General features: G+C 35.3%; 1 protein-coding gene across 1 annotated transcript in view; it reads left to right on the top strand.

Annotated features, from left to right (window-relative positions):
- Positions 1-15,445, top strand: part of LOC145684330 (uncharacterized) — a 134,860-nt gene that overhangs the window by 73,518 nt on the left and 45,897 nt on the right. Inside the window, exons 13-15 of the mRNA XM_081756528.1 lie at positions 3,496-3,968; positions 9,153-9,260; positions 13,034-13,177. Of these exons, the coding sequence (XP_081612654.1) occupies positions 3,496-3,968; positions 9,153-9,260; positions 13,034-13,177 (725 nt within the window). The remainder of the gene's footprint in view (positions 1-3,495; positions 3,969-9,152; positions 9,261-13,033; positions 13,178-15,445) is intronic.

Genomic DNA, 15,445 nt, shown 5'->3' with positions numbered 1-15,445 from the left:
TTTTCTTATCTTTGTGTCAGGAATCACCTCCCAAACATTGTCGGTGTTGGTTTGAACCGACGCGGACGAACTATTTGAAATAAATTTTTGAATGTAATACTTGAGCTTAACTGAGTTATTAAGTCAGTTTCATTACATTGTTTATCCTAAAGACGATCAAAATTTTTGGGTAAACAGAACATCTCACGAGCCTGTCAATTCAGGGAGATGAAAATTCCGCTTCTAAAGGGGGTAAGGAGCAATCTATATTATTTCCGACCATGAAAAAGCGGGTGAAGCATTTGAAATTAATTGAAGAATTTTGTTTTGCCAAAGCAACTTTATATATTTACTCTGTCAATTTGTGTGTTCGAAAAAAAAAAAAAAAAAAAAAAAAAACTGTGTGATAAATCCCTATGAATTCTCGCCAGGATATAGAGATTCAGGAGTTAAGAATGGCATTCGTTGATCAAGATGATATTCAAATCGAAAATGTGGCGAAGTGACTAGCACGCTCGTCTTTGGTGCGAGCGGTCGCGGGTTCGATTCCCGGTGGAGGCACTCGGTCGAAAAAGTGTAAAAGCATTGTCAGGCCAGCTATCCTGAGTGGGGTTTCCCTGTGTTTTCCTCCTACACACCAGACAAATACCGTGATGGTACCTAACACACAGGTCCCAGGCCGCTTCCTTCTTTTCCTTTTCTTTCCTCGGATCGCCGAGGGACTTCATCCCTCATATGTGACGGGCTAACATGGCCTTAGACAAAGTCCAGAAATCTAATTCCTAATTTCCTAATTCAAATGGAAAGTGTTAGATATAAACCATTTCTAGTTTTAATATTAATTACTGTAGAGCAAAAACGATAACTGGTTTCTTGAAATTAACTAAGTGTGCTAAGAATATATTTAATCTCCATCCCTTACTCTACTGAAACCGGATATAAAAGAAATCCTTTACAACTTTAGTTTCAATATTGATCTACACGTACACTCATGTCCAAAATTATTGTCGCATGTCTATAAATATGTTGTTATAGGAATATAATTTGATAACGAATTCGCCCGGTATTTCTTATAATGTTAGTATATGTATAATCTTGAAAGACATGCATGTGGCAAATTTCATGTCAAAAGAGCAGTAAATAAAAACAATAAAACGAAAACAAAACTTTCTTGTGTCCATTTAGCAATATTTTGTTTTACTCACACTAATTGTCGTATTTATAATTCATTTCGTATGAAATTTACCACAAATATACATTTCCCGGTTATACACGTAGATTAGTATTAAAAGTACCCTGCAAAATCATTATCAAATTATATTCTTACAAGAAGATAATTATAGATATGCGACAATTATTTTGGACATGAGTGTACATAACCGAAAAACCGTAAGAAATAGCGAAAAGTTTTTTTTTTTTTTTTTTTTTTTTTGAATCGATTTAGCATTCTAAGAATAAGTACCATGTTCTCTCTGTATTTAAAGCGGAAGTAGCTGTAACCAACCGCTTCCGGTTTTTACGATCGCTGGGCAAATTTAAAACTGTAATATATAGCGAGATGGTGTTATCTGCACTCAGTTAAAAAGTTCCAAATTGTACCACTTCCGGTATCGCGCCGTACAAACCAAACTCGTTCACGCGATGTACACTTGACGCTGCTACTTGTTTCTCAGTAGAGCACTTGGCTCCAGCTATTCCTACAAATTCACACCGATAAAAAAAAAAAGAAAAAACTTCGTAGTGGGGGAATACGTAAAGAAATCTTCGTAATGGAAGAAATAAATATCCTTGGGAAAGGAAGGGAGGTTGGAAAGAACGTTAAAGTATTTTCCATAAACGTCATTTTTGAAAAGACCGACAATTTCAGTTAGTAATAATATAGTTTAAAATATAGCATAGAGATATTTCATGGTTCCAGAATTTATGGTTGTATACATAGTCATAAGTTTTTAATTGTAAGTAAGCTTTTGCTATCTTAAATAAAGGAGTAGTATATAGTTATATATTTGAATTTAACGATCGTACTCTACAGGTTGTTAGGTAATGGTGAATGCTGTGATGATGGTAATAATAACCATAAATATTCTACGTCCATTGGCATGTCAGTGTCCGCAAATTTAGAAATTTCCATAACGTGGCGTTTTAATACGATCCATAAATTGTAAAATTACCTTCCCTTCCCTTTTTTTTTTTTTAACCGACTTCAAAAAAAGGAAGAGGATCTCAATTCAAACCCTGACGTCAATTTTTATGTTTTTGTGTGTTTGTAAGAGCATATTTTCCCGGTAGTCATATATAAATTTCATGAGAAGATAATATTTGGAGGTAGATCATGTAACACCTGATAGTCTTTGGAGCTAGACCATGAAATATTTGATAGTCTTTGGAGCTAGACCATGAAATATTTGATAGTCTTTGGAGTTAGACCATGAAACAGCTGGTAGTCTGAAGCTAGGACATGAAACATCTGATAGTCTTTAGAGCTAGATCATGGAACACCTGATAGTCTTTAGAGCTAAGTCATGTAACACCTGATAGTCTTTTGAGCTAGACCATGAAATACTTGATAGTCTTTGGAGCTAGACCATGAAATATTTGATAGTCTTTGGAGTTAGACCATGAAACACCTGGTAGTCTGAAACTAGGACATGAAACGCCTGATAGTCTTTAGAGCTAGATCATGAAACGCCTGATAGTCTTTAGAGCTAGATCATGAAACACCTGATAGTCTTTAGAGCTAGATCATGGAACACCTGATAGTCTTTAGAGCTAGATCATGGAACACCTGATAGTCTTTAGAGCTAGATCATATAACACCTGATAGTCTTTAAAGCTAGATCATGGAATAAGAAATCTAAATGAAATAAGAAATCTAAAGAGTGAAACTGAAGTAAGAAATAACGCATGGATGACGTTAATAAATAAGTAAATTTGAAGTAATAAACAGTTGTATGAAAGATCTTGTTAATAAAATAAGTAATCTAAAGAAATAAGATTAAAGTAAGAAACAGCTGTGTAGAAGATCTTATTAATGAATAAATAATCTAAAGAAGTAAAATAAAGTAGTAAACAGCTGTGTGGGAGACCTTATTAATAAATAATCTAATGGGAAACTTTGTTAATAATAATAAGTAATCCAAAGAAGTAATCGTCCATTGGAATTCGACGGACATTTCGTTAGTCAGTTACATTAGACAATGGTAGTTCGATTACCAAAGTGAAGCAATAAAAAACATGGCCTTAGGTACGCAAGCACACATCTTTAATTTTATTATGTTTGTAGATTGGATTACCTGCACTTAAATTAGACAAAGACAAAATTTACTTTGTGTGTTTTCATTGAAAATTCACACGGTATAATTTCTTCAATGCTGTTTATGTAGATTGGGTTTCCTGCATTTAAATTACTAATCCAGAAATGAGTCTAAGTTTTTCCATTAAAAATTCACACCGGAAATGCGAATAATGAATTTTCTTTGTGTATATTATCTGCTGATGATTATTATGTATTTATAGGTGTCCGCAAGTCCACAAGAAACCGAAGAAAGCCACGATACTATATATCGGAAGATGATTCCGAGAACGAATTAGATCATGATGATAAATCTAGTGATGAGGATGAACCGATTCAGAGAAGGCCAAGGCGTCGTGCTAGAAGACTAAAATTCGACACCAGTGACGAGGAAGAAGATGACAGTGACTATCAGGAAGAGTCGAAGTCACCGAGTCGGAAAAGACCACGACAGTGCAACAGTAAAAATACTGACAAATTACCAGATATTGAGGATAGTCATTTATCAGGCACTGATGATAATGATGATGATGATCATGAAGACACACACAATAATGAATCGTTTGCTTCAGTCTCCGCAAACGATAGCATTGCGTCATCTTCTAGACGTGGAAGAGGGCGCGGAAGATGGAAAAGAGGCGGAAGGGGCGGAAGATGGAGCAATGCAACGCAGAAACATATTCCAAACAATGTGCCGGTAAGTACAAAATAAAATGATACAATGCATTAAACACAATATTTCACATGTAACTTCATCCATCTTGACTCTGGAACTACTACTTAAATAACTAATACTTTTCTGACAGAGTATATACTTGTTTATTAAAATTAAAATAAGGCGTAATAGTTTCAGTAACTTAACGTTGTCTTCGTCAGACGTAACTGGAAGAGATATCTTCATAACATTAAATTATTATTGTGATATAATTTCTGTTATATTTTATAATTTTAAATTTACACATTTTAACAATTAACAATACATAATTGAGATATTAGAATCAGAACAATACAATAACATATCAAATATTATGTACATAAGTTAAAATTAAAGCTAAGCTAGTACAATCAATGGTCTCTCTCTTCTAGAGGTAGGTATATTAATCCTAACCTCTCAAATACTGATTGTTCTGTTGGTTTCGGAATTATGTAGCAGTCAGTTATAGTAAAATCGCTCGAACCGTCCCCACGCGGCTACAAAGGAAGCGGAACACAATTGAAGGAAACCGCGTGTTTCTTTGTTACATGGGAGGGATAATTCAACATGTCCTTCCAGTTGAGGGTGGCCTGCCAGTTGACCTGCTGAAAAAGAAAGCGATGTTGCAATTTTCACCTTCTGGCTTATGATTCTTCAGTAGTCTTCGCAGAAAGACAGATTTATCTAGTTTTTTCGTTACTTTTGTTTTCATTGCATCCTCCTCCTTCCGTCTCCTTTAGCTTGAAGGGCATAATTCTGGGGCGTTAAACTGAAATATTTCTTTTAATTTGAATTCGTTGTAATGAAGAGAAAAAAGAAATCAATCATTAGTTTCATGATATGTGCTTATATTACTCTTAATTTAGCATATTGTTAATATTATGTAGCTTCCATAACGATAACGCTTGTACGAACCAAACATGTTAAGTAGTTTGCCCCTGTCCTCCCCCCGCAAGGCAGTGCCGCAAAAGCCCGATGAGAAAAAAATACAATCTTTCTTTGTCGCTCCCAGAAATCCGTCCTTGACCGCCCCTGTCCATACTATTATACTGAATTCCTTTAATGATTGTGTTATTATTATTATTATTATTATTATTATTATTATTATTATTATTATTATTATTATTATATAATGTATCCATCGATAATAAAAGTTTAACGATGGCAACAACGTATTACTTCGACACCGAACACGTGCCGTTTATGGCTTATTTGGAGTGTTATTTATGAGGGCGGTTAGTATAAATTTTCTGCTTGAGTACAAAGGAAGCCGGTTGGGGACCAATAGAACGTCTCGACTATAGCTTATTCCTTCACTGTTGTACAATTCCAGCAGTGAGTGTGTGTTCACTCAAACTCATTCCTTGTTTGGAAGCCAGCAGTCTCATAGAGCTATTAAACATACCAGATCTAGTGAAATGTATTAGAGCAGGTGTATACTCTGAATATGGAGCGGTAATTATATCTATTCTTCTGTACTTTGTTCCCATAGTGTTCGGCAGGTAATACTAAATCTTCTGCTTTCAAAGGCTCCAACCTGTTATGTTACGTCACTGTCTTGACGTACGATACGGCATTCATGCCGTAATTTATTATAGATTTTATTTTCGAAAAAATATAGATATAATATCTGAAAAAAAAACTCATGCTACAATATATATATATATATATATATATATATATGAAACAATCAGGTATTGTTATAATTTACTGCTTCATTTTAAATTTATAATATAACTGTTTCCGTAATAATTATTATTTTCTCTTATTATTATTTTAATAAATTACTCTAAATATCAGTTAATTGTAGTTTCCTCTCAATTCTGTGTTCCATCATATAATTTTATTTCTATTGCTTCTCTTAATTTCTCATATCCGTGATTTTTATCCTTCAATTCGTTCTAACAATCTATCCATAATTAATGTATTTGAAGTCCATTTGTCCAGTTTATTAATCTTTCACTTGTTTCTTTGTTTATCTGCCACGTTTCTTTCCATTTCCTTATTCTCCTATTCTCTTTTTCTAGAGGGGCCGCAGTGGCTCAGTGGTAGAGCGTTCATCTCTGGTGCTTGGGGTCGCGGGTTTTAGCCCAGCTCCCGCCAAGTGAACTTTGTGGTGGACAAACACTATTTGCGTGGGTTTCCTCAGGGTTCTCCCGTTTTCTCCCATTTACTTCATTGCACCATTTCATTAATTTCTCGTCATCACCGTTCATTTCATTTCATTTTCTTTTTCTAGACCTTGTATTCGTTCCCTATCTATACCATGCCCCAGTATAGCGTTATTCTCTTTTAGGTCTCACATAGTCTCTATGTTGTTTTACTCTTTCTTTAAGCTTTTTATTTTTCCTGTTTCACCAATGTATATCATATTACAATGCTTACACTACACTTCATACTCTGCTCCTTCATCTACTTCATTTATGTCTTTCCTTCTATTTCTTATTTTCTTAATCACTTCAAGAACTCTCCATCCTCCTTTTCTGTATGTCTTCATACCGCCTTTTCTTAATAGGTTCTTCAGTATCTCTTGTCTTTTCTCCAGTGTTCTCTATACCGTGCCATTTTCTCTCCTCTTCCTTTTTCTCTTTCCTCTTCTGCTCTGCTTTTATCTTTTTGTTGTACCCATTCTTCTCTAGTAGATTGTAAAACTTCTCTGCCTTCTTTCTTTCTTCTTCATTGCCTAGTTCTTCTCTTCTCTTCTTCGTATTCCTTATGAAGTTTCTTTTCGTGCTATTATCCACATCATTTCTTTTATGAATCGCTACCGCACATTCTTTGCTGCACCATCTTGTAGTCAGTCTTCACTCTTTTCCTTCTATTATCTTGTCCAGGTAATTTATCATGTTTTTTTTCTACTTCTGTTTCCAGACTTACCTGTTTCTCTTCATCTTCAATGCTCCTTACGAACTGTTCTTGTTATCTCCTCGTTCCTTTTCATATACCTAAACAGTCATCCACATATCTGCAATACATTATTAGGTTGTTCCCACCTTCTTTATTCACCTCTTCCCATTACTATTTCAGATAGTGTTGGACTTAATCTTGAACCTATACTTAAGCCTTCTTTCATTTTTACCAGTTTGTTCCCTATTGCGGGGCTCATAGCTAGTCACTTTTTTTTTTTTTAACTAAAAGTTACTTTTTTTTTTTTTTTCAAGTTGGTAACTAAAAGTTACTTTTTTGGGAAGCATTGTGACTTTTTCATGTGATTTATATTTTACATTGGCAGTTTTCTAAGAAAAATATAAAAATAAATGGAAAAATGCAGAAACTTGTTACTCATTACTCCTCTGAAAGCTTCAGTACTTGCTGCCACATGTGAAACTGTCAGCTTTATTCTCAGTTCAGCTTTTATTCTTTCTAAAGCACAGTGGATGGTTGGTGGATGCTTAAACTCTCAAGATGGGGTTGAGAACCCTTCTGTGTCTATTCTTTCTTCTATCATAATAGTCTTTTAGTTTTCTCTCGTAATAGTTAACTCTCCGCTCAACGTCGTGTGTGTGTGTTTGTGTGGTTCATCATGTTCGTCTTGTGTTATGCTTCTTGTATGTTCTTCTTAAGAGTAGGTGATGAATTTGAATATTTCATGACTTGGAGAACTCTCAATGCTAAGTTAAATATAACGTCTGGAATGAAGAAATTGGGAAATAGGCCAGAACTGGTTCCACTTACTCAGAAGCTTCTTGCATCTAAGTCTGCTTACCGTTAACTACAAAGCATGCTTAAAAAAATCCAAGAAAGGAGGTAGCTCAAAATGAAAGTAAAGAAGAAACAAAACAACAGAGAGGTGATGGAGAAATTGACAAAGGAAAAAAAAAGGGGCATGATGAGAGTTTGGTTACTTTATGGTCACTTTTTCATGTTCTTTTGGTCACTTTTCAACTATTTACAAGAGACGAGACCACTATGAGTCCTGCTATTGTACAAAAACTATTATCCCACAACACTTTTAAGGCTTTCACTATTCTTTCTTTCTTCCATTCTCTTATCTTCCTCTCTTTTACTACTTCTATGATTTTTACTACATATCATCTCTTATACCAGAAAACATTGCTTTAACATCCATACTAAACATATTTGTTTACTCTCTCTCTCTTATTCCCTATTCTTTCACTCTTCTGTATTCTTCACTCTGTGACTCTTGGCCCATCCGTATCTCTTCTGCTAGTTTTCTTAGTTCTTCTTCTAATGGTTCTAGATAGTTGCCCCTGCAATCCAATACTGGCCTTAATTTAAGGTTTTGTTTATGTATCTTCGGAAATCTTTCATCCTCGAAATCCTTGTTTCACCTCCTCCTTAAATTCTTGTCTATTTCCTTCTTTCACCACTTCCTTTCGTACCTCATCTTTCATCTTCTTTTCTTCTATGATTTCATAGGAGAGAATTGAGGGATAAAAAAAAAATCACTGATATGAGAAATTATTAAGAAAAGCAATAGAAATAAAATTGTATGATAGAACATTGAATTGAGAGGAAACTTTAATATTAACTGGTATTTGAAATAATTTATTAAAATAATACAAAATAAAGGAGAAAAGTGAAAATAATAATGATAAAGAAAAAGCAGTTATATTATATCACAGTAAAAATAAAAAAGGGGACACGGTGGGTCAGTGGTAAGGCGCTTATCTCTGGTGCGTGGGATCCCTGCTCCATCCCCGGCCAAGTAAATTTGTGGTGAACACCAGGGGCGGATCCAGGATATGATCAAGGGAGGGGCTAAACCATATTTTGCCGTTTTATCCAGTGTAAAGCAGGATTGAGACCCATTTTATCCAGTGTATACCTGAGCGTCAAGGGGGGGGGGGCTGGTAAACACCATCATGTCTGTTTTGTTTCGGAGTACTCCCGTTTACTCCCACTTTCTCATTCCACCAATTCCATCATTTACTTACCTTAATCATCGCGTCTCCCTTAGCCTAAAGGGCATAATCGTGGGACGTTAAACTGAAAGAGTTCATTTCATTTTCGTTTGAATGATTTCACTTTTTTTTTCCTGATTGAAAATTCAGCAATTGCAGAGAAGACATTAGAAAAGATGTGATTACAGATTGTACTAGGATTTAATACTTTTGAGTGTGTTACGAAGTTTGCACTACGATTTTTTTTTATTACTAATTTATATTTTTCTTCGACAATAAACTTAACATTTCCAGTGTTAATCATTATCATTATTATTTGTAGGTAAAGTGTGGCAAATGTGGAGAAGAGTTGGCAAGCGTAACGGAGTTCAATCAACATAATCTTTCAAAACACAATAATATAGCTTGGATTGAAGGGGAAACGCCAGTAGTAAGTATTATATCTAAAGGGAGGCTAAGTTTGGAAAAAAGAAAAAAGTACAAAATATGAAATTTTAATGATATACTTTCTGAAGATGAAGTACGCTCATGTCCAAAATTATTGTCGCATGTCTATAAATATGTTGTTTTAGGAATATAATTTGATAACGAATTCGCCCGGTATTTCTTATAATGTTAGCATGTATATAATCGGCAAAGACATGTATATAGCAAATTTCATGTTAAAAGAGTAGTAAATAAGAACAATAAAACGAAAATAAAACTTTCTTGTTTTACTCATTCTAATTTTGGTATTTATAATTCTTTTCCTAAGAAATTTACCACAAATATACATTTCCCGATTATACACATAGTATCAGTATTAAAAGTACCCTGCAAAATCATTATCAAATTGTATTCTTACAAGAAGACAGTTATAGATATGCGACAATCATTTTGGATATGAGTATACATTCAATTTGTAAATTTTGTGTCGCATTTTAGGTACTATAATGAGTAATTATAGATTCATAAAAGAAATCCAATAAATACGATAGTACTTGACAGTCCTATTCATAATGAGTGGAATTGTAAATTACTTTCGTATTTATTAGATTTCTTTTATTATTATTATTATTATTATTATTATTATTATTATTATTATTATTATTATTATTTGGTCAGAATGTTTGACTTAGGTTCGTGGCGTCTCGCGAAGAGAAATCTTCCAAATACTGTATGTCGGTTTTGATAAAGGTCGTAAATGGACATTCTGTATATCAGGACTTCAGATGAAAAGCGAAAAGATAAAAGCGAGAAAGACTAGTGTATTTTTCTATATTTTCGGCGCTGAAGAATGGCGTTAGAGTGATCTACTGTACGCATTTCTGCGTTTTACTAACCATATCCAAGCTCCATTTGTGCTACACCATATATCGGCTAGGTCCAATATAGTTTGAACTTGTTTTCTCTGCTGTCAATATGTCTTTTATTCAAGGCTTTATATATATATTACTTATTCAGAAACAAGGATAGGATGACCCGAAACCTGAAGGTCTAGAGGATAATCCACTAGCAACAAACCGACAAAGGGAAAGAAAGACTGGAAAACTGTTTTGTAACCCAAAGTCGAGGCATTTTCTCTTACAACAACTTGACCCTTCAAAGAAAAGTTTCTTGAAATTATAGTAATATTTTTTCAGCTTGCCTTATTTTAGCTTTCGTGGTAATAATGAAAGATGCATCGCAATTTGCGATACATTTTTCCGTTTGTATCGCATTTCCAGGTTTTTGCATTGCACACTGCTAGAGTCTAACTATCTCTACTATGCCCCCTTCTGGCGCTACTGTCGATATTGTTATAGGATGTAAGAGGATGTCATATTATACTTTAGGATATTTATGGAATATTATCAGATATTATGGTTTTAGATTTCAATTTTAGTAAAGTTACAATATTTTATGTCATTTAGATTTAAGTTTATTCACATCATCATTTTACTCATTAAATCATGTCACACAAATATTAGGAATAACATTGTCATGAAAATCATTTAGTTCGCTGACGCTTTATTATTTCATTACTAAAAAGCAAATAAAGCAACCTAGTTACATTATGTTAACGAGAGAATTTATACAATGTAGTTATTACGTTTGTCAGACAATTACAATTGGATCAGCGTTTTCATTTTCAAAATTGAGAACAGAATGTTTGATATTGTAAGAATTATGTATCTTTTTGTTTTTAAAAATTTCTTAGATTGACAAAATTTAAATCATCCGAGAGATTGTGTCTGGAGATTCTAGGGATTTCTGGTCAGCAGAATGTCCTGTCCCAATTGAGTTTCTCAAGAATTCCACGTGCTATCTGGAGCCTGTTGTTGTCATGAATATATTCAATGTCTGCAACCTCATTTCTTGATTATATAAAACCGTTTCCTTGGAAAGAGAAGGCAGTTTAAAAGGAAGGAGTTAATAAGAAGCAGTGAATAAGAATCAGTTAACAAGAATCGAGTTAATAAGACCTCAGATAATGAGAAGTTATTAAGAGATCTATTCGCGACAAGCCGAGATAGTTACTTTAATCTAAGTTTCGGAAAGATCGTTTATAAATTTTATTCGCGTACACTATCGAGTGATAAGCTCATTTTCCATGGACGATTTATAAAGTTTGGAGCTGAACTGCAGATCGGATTACTTGACAACATAGGACCAGTAGTCACCCAGGTATGATATTCTTAAGGCCAGATTTCCCTAATTTCTTTCCTCATGACCTTTCAGATATTTAATCAAGTCAATCTCAGAACACTAAATTCATTGACTAATAAACTGTTACAAATCGAACAATATGTCTTTCTCTGAGTTAAATAACGCTTCCGTTGTTCACAACTAAATTAGTCTTAAATCTCATGTTACATACTTGCCTAACTTTTAGGGGCATGTTGAGAGAGAAATTCCAGATATTTCTCTTAGTTTAGTTTGGTCTTCTCATTCTTGCTACTATCCCCACATTCGTTTCGGACAAGAGTAGACCAGGCTAACAATATGTAATTTCCCGTACTTCTCTCGAAAAAAGAGGAATAAGCTGCTGTGACCAACATCTTTCAATTGTTAGGCGCGGAAGCGTTGCCACAATGAATTATTTCACGGGTTTCGCTGTGGTCTGTCTTATTAGCCACTCTAAGTAGCATATGATCTTCACTCGTCAAGATCAAGCGACTGAATGACAAATTGGCAACACAGCTGAGGTCATTCACTTCTTTTCCCTAAGCAAAGGGAGGGTTTCCTCCGTCAGAGGGTGGCGGGGTTGGGTCGAAGTATAGTTCGCATAGTTTCCGAGGGCACAGGTGGAATAGATAAGCTCTATGCGATACCACTTAAAAAAAAAAAAAAAAAAACGCTTACATACAGTGGTCGAAGTGAGACGGTATACGGTGGTATGCCATACCGCCTCTGGTTTTTCCGTGATGAAGACATACCATCTCTGGTTTTCCAGTCATCAAGACATACCGTCACTGGAGAGTAGATGCTACATACCTTTAATAAATCCACTTTTATACCCAATAATTGATCAATAGCTTTGCACGCAAAAATATTTTATTTCTTATGTAGAAATAATTTCTAAGTTGGCAACGCGGACATTTTTGTCATCTTTTTCCTAACTTTTGTATTTAAAATGAGGTGTCTTTTAAAAATAAATAAAAAATTAACAGATCGTAACTTTTGTTAAAATTTTTATTCGTGGTCCCGATGGAACACACTCGCGGGCCATCATTTGGCAATCACAGGTTACATTAATATACAAGAATAAAACAGTCTGGGAGTATTTACCCACTTTTGCGTTAGCATCACACAGCTCCCTCCGTCCTGGAATATAGTAGAGCAAAATTCTCAAAGTTAAAAAATTTCGGGTGTAAGTAAATTCTACATAAAAGTGTAGATGTTTTCTAGGTAAGTTCATAGATGGTTTCTGGAGTCTGTAGATAATGGTTTCTAAATAGGAGTTTATATAATTCTAGATAGTACTTTCTAGATAATAGTTTATATATAAGTGTTTATAGATAATAGTTTTCTAAGTATGTTAGGGCGGTGTGAAGCTGGTCCACTCCGTATAAAATATTTCACAAAATATGAATTTCGAGTTGAGTTGGTCATAATGAAATGTTCCATGAAATATATCGTATATCCTTTATTATTCTTTTTCTGTTTAGTTTATGTTAAAATTTGCACTCTTTCACTTAAACTGAAGACATTTAATTTTTTTTTTTTTTTTTTTTTTTCCAGCCAGAAGAGCGAAGAGCCTGGATAAACTGTTTCGTGAAAGCACTGAAAAGCAAGAAATTTTTGATTTGTGAAAAATGTGGAATGGGTCGTGCAAGTGCCATGGGTTTCCTTAGTCATATTGAACAATGTCAAAAATCGAAGGAGGTAAATATATACTTATATTGAGTATGTACTATGTCCTATTATGCTTTCTTTTTCTTTCTTTTTTTTTAAGCTATCTTTGATAGTATACTTTTAGTGTTAACAAGTATAAATTAAGCATTTTATGTTTGTTTTATCCCAAAACTAAACAAATACATTGGTTCACAAATGTACAGGGCTACTATAAATGGTCTTTATTTTGTTTGCATCCTGTGCTTAACTCTTAAGTTCTACTACGTATTTTTAGGCACTAAAGTAGTTATCTTCATTATTTGATTAAAAAAAATACCAATGAAGCTTTTTACTTCGGACATAAATAGATATTAATCTTGTCCTCATATGTCCGACAAGATGATTTATGCTTCGCATATTTTAAATTCTTTTTAACCAATTTTACTCATCCACATTTGTCCCCATGTTTTAAATCCTTTCGAATTGTGACTAGGCTGAAGATGGAGATATGTTCTTCGAAAGTATTTCCTAGAGTGGTTTGTTTTCTGTGGTTTGAGTATTAGCCTTTTGCTTCACTGCTTGGAACATAGTGATAAGTAATTTTGAATTTGTATAATGTTATATTACAATTATCTTCCATTTTAACAGTCAAGCAAATAGGTTTGTACATAAACTGTTAGAATAGGATATTAACGAAAGGAAAAAAACAACCTATTTAAATTTATTTTTAGACATGAAATTCTCTGTAGGTGCTAATTCCGTAATACGCAAAGAGGGGGTAAAAAAGTGCATAACTCGACTAGGGATGGTCAGAACCGGTTCCTAGTGGAACCGGTTTTCGGGTCTGAACGGATCCGGTTCTAGATCCGGTTCCAGAACCGGTTTTTCGGATCCAGACTTGGAACCGGTTCCCAAGATCCAGTTCTGGAACCGGGTTCCGCTGGAACCGAAACTTTGTGACCATCCCTACGCTAAACCCGAGCTGCTGGTAGACTGTAAACAGTGTGCTAGATGAAATGGTGGAAGCGACAGGCAGGCGCCCACGCGGCGGCCTCGTGTCTCATTTGGCTAAATAAACTGGGTAACTGGCAAACTCATTGGCTAAACAGGCAAACTGCCCAACTCATTTGGCTAAACACCCACTGGTGGACCATTTTTTTTTCTGGAGGCACAGGCGGGTCTGGGAGGGGAGGGTACAAGCGCATGATCCTCTTTGCAGTGTTTTGAAGATGAACGTTGTGGCTCCTTTACGGGTCTTTGGGGCTTTCGGATCCAGGTCTGAAACCGGTTCCTAAGATCCGGTTCTGGAACCGAGTTTTCGGATCCAGGTCGAACCAATCCCTAAGACCCGGTTCTGGAACCGGACTTTTCTGAAACGGTTTTCGGATCCAGGTCCAGAACCGGTTCTGAAAACCGGATCTCCGAGAACAGGTTCCTCGCAAAACCGGTTCCGCCGGAACCGGATATTTGTGGTGCTGATGCGTTAACCACTACGCTTCCCAGTCCACTCCCAAAAGTCATACCATGCTCGCACTCTTCGGTGTTTTTCCACTCAGACCACGTGGGAGTGAGATAGTATATAGCTGTACTGGGAGTCAGGGGGTCATTTAAAGGCGGCAGGAGGGGGAAATTGCCCCCTCCAAGAGTTTGAGGAATACATATACTTTAATCGATTGTCTACTAATATACTAGTACTAAACGTGAAAGTCTTATGTCGGTGGTGCTCTTGCCCCCCTCCCCCCTCAAGCAAAGTCTGAAATGGCGCCCCTGTTGAAAGTGCACTGGGAAGCGTAGTGGTTAACGTATCGGCACGGTACGCCGAAGGTCCAGGGTTCAAGTTCCGGTCCAGTCATATACTTCTTCACTCTTTGAGTATTAACATCATTAATACTTGTTTATAGGTGCCCTATTATTATTTGACATACTCACTATTAACGAAATTGCTGTACTACCTACATGAAGTTAAGATTTAAAATGAACGGTTGTATACTACTGTATCTTTGAAACTAGCGCCTTAAGATGTGCTTGTCTCTTTGCCCTTCACATTTCATGACTACCTAAATCAAACGCTCTGTGTAATAATAAAGTCTACAATAAATGAACGAAATCAGAATTGCAAACCATAATTTTGAATGAAATTACCAGTGAAATACGGATTCAAGTTATACTCGAATCTAACGCGCACCATAATCTCCGATACTATATCTTAAAAAGGGGACACGGTGGCTCAGTGGTAGAGCGCTTACCTCTGGTGCGTGGGGTCCCTGGTTCGATCCCTGGCAAAGTAAGTTTGTGGTAGACAACATCGTGTCCGTGGGT

This window comes from Thermobia domestica, chromosome 4, assembly GCF_964235325.1.
Source record: "Thermobia domestica chromosome 4, izTheDome1.hap1.1, whole genome shotgun sequence".
Taxonomy (NCBI): domain Eukaryota; kingdom Metazoa; phylum Arthropoda; class Insecta; order Zygentoma; family Lepismatidae; genus Thermobia; species Thermobia domestica.
Note: the sequence above shows the minus strand (reverse complement) of the source record. Positions and strands in the feature narration are given on the sequence as shown.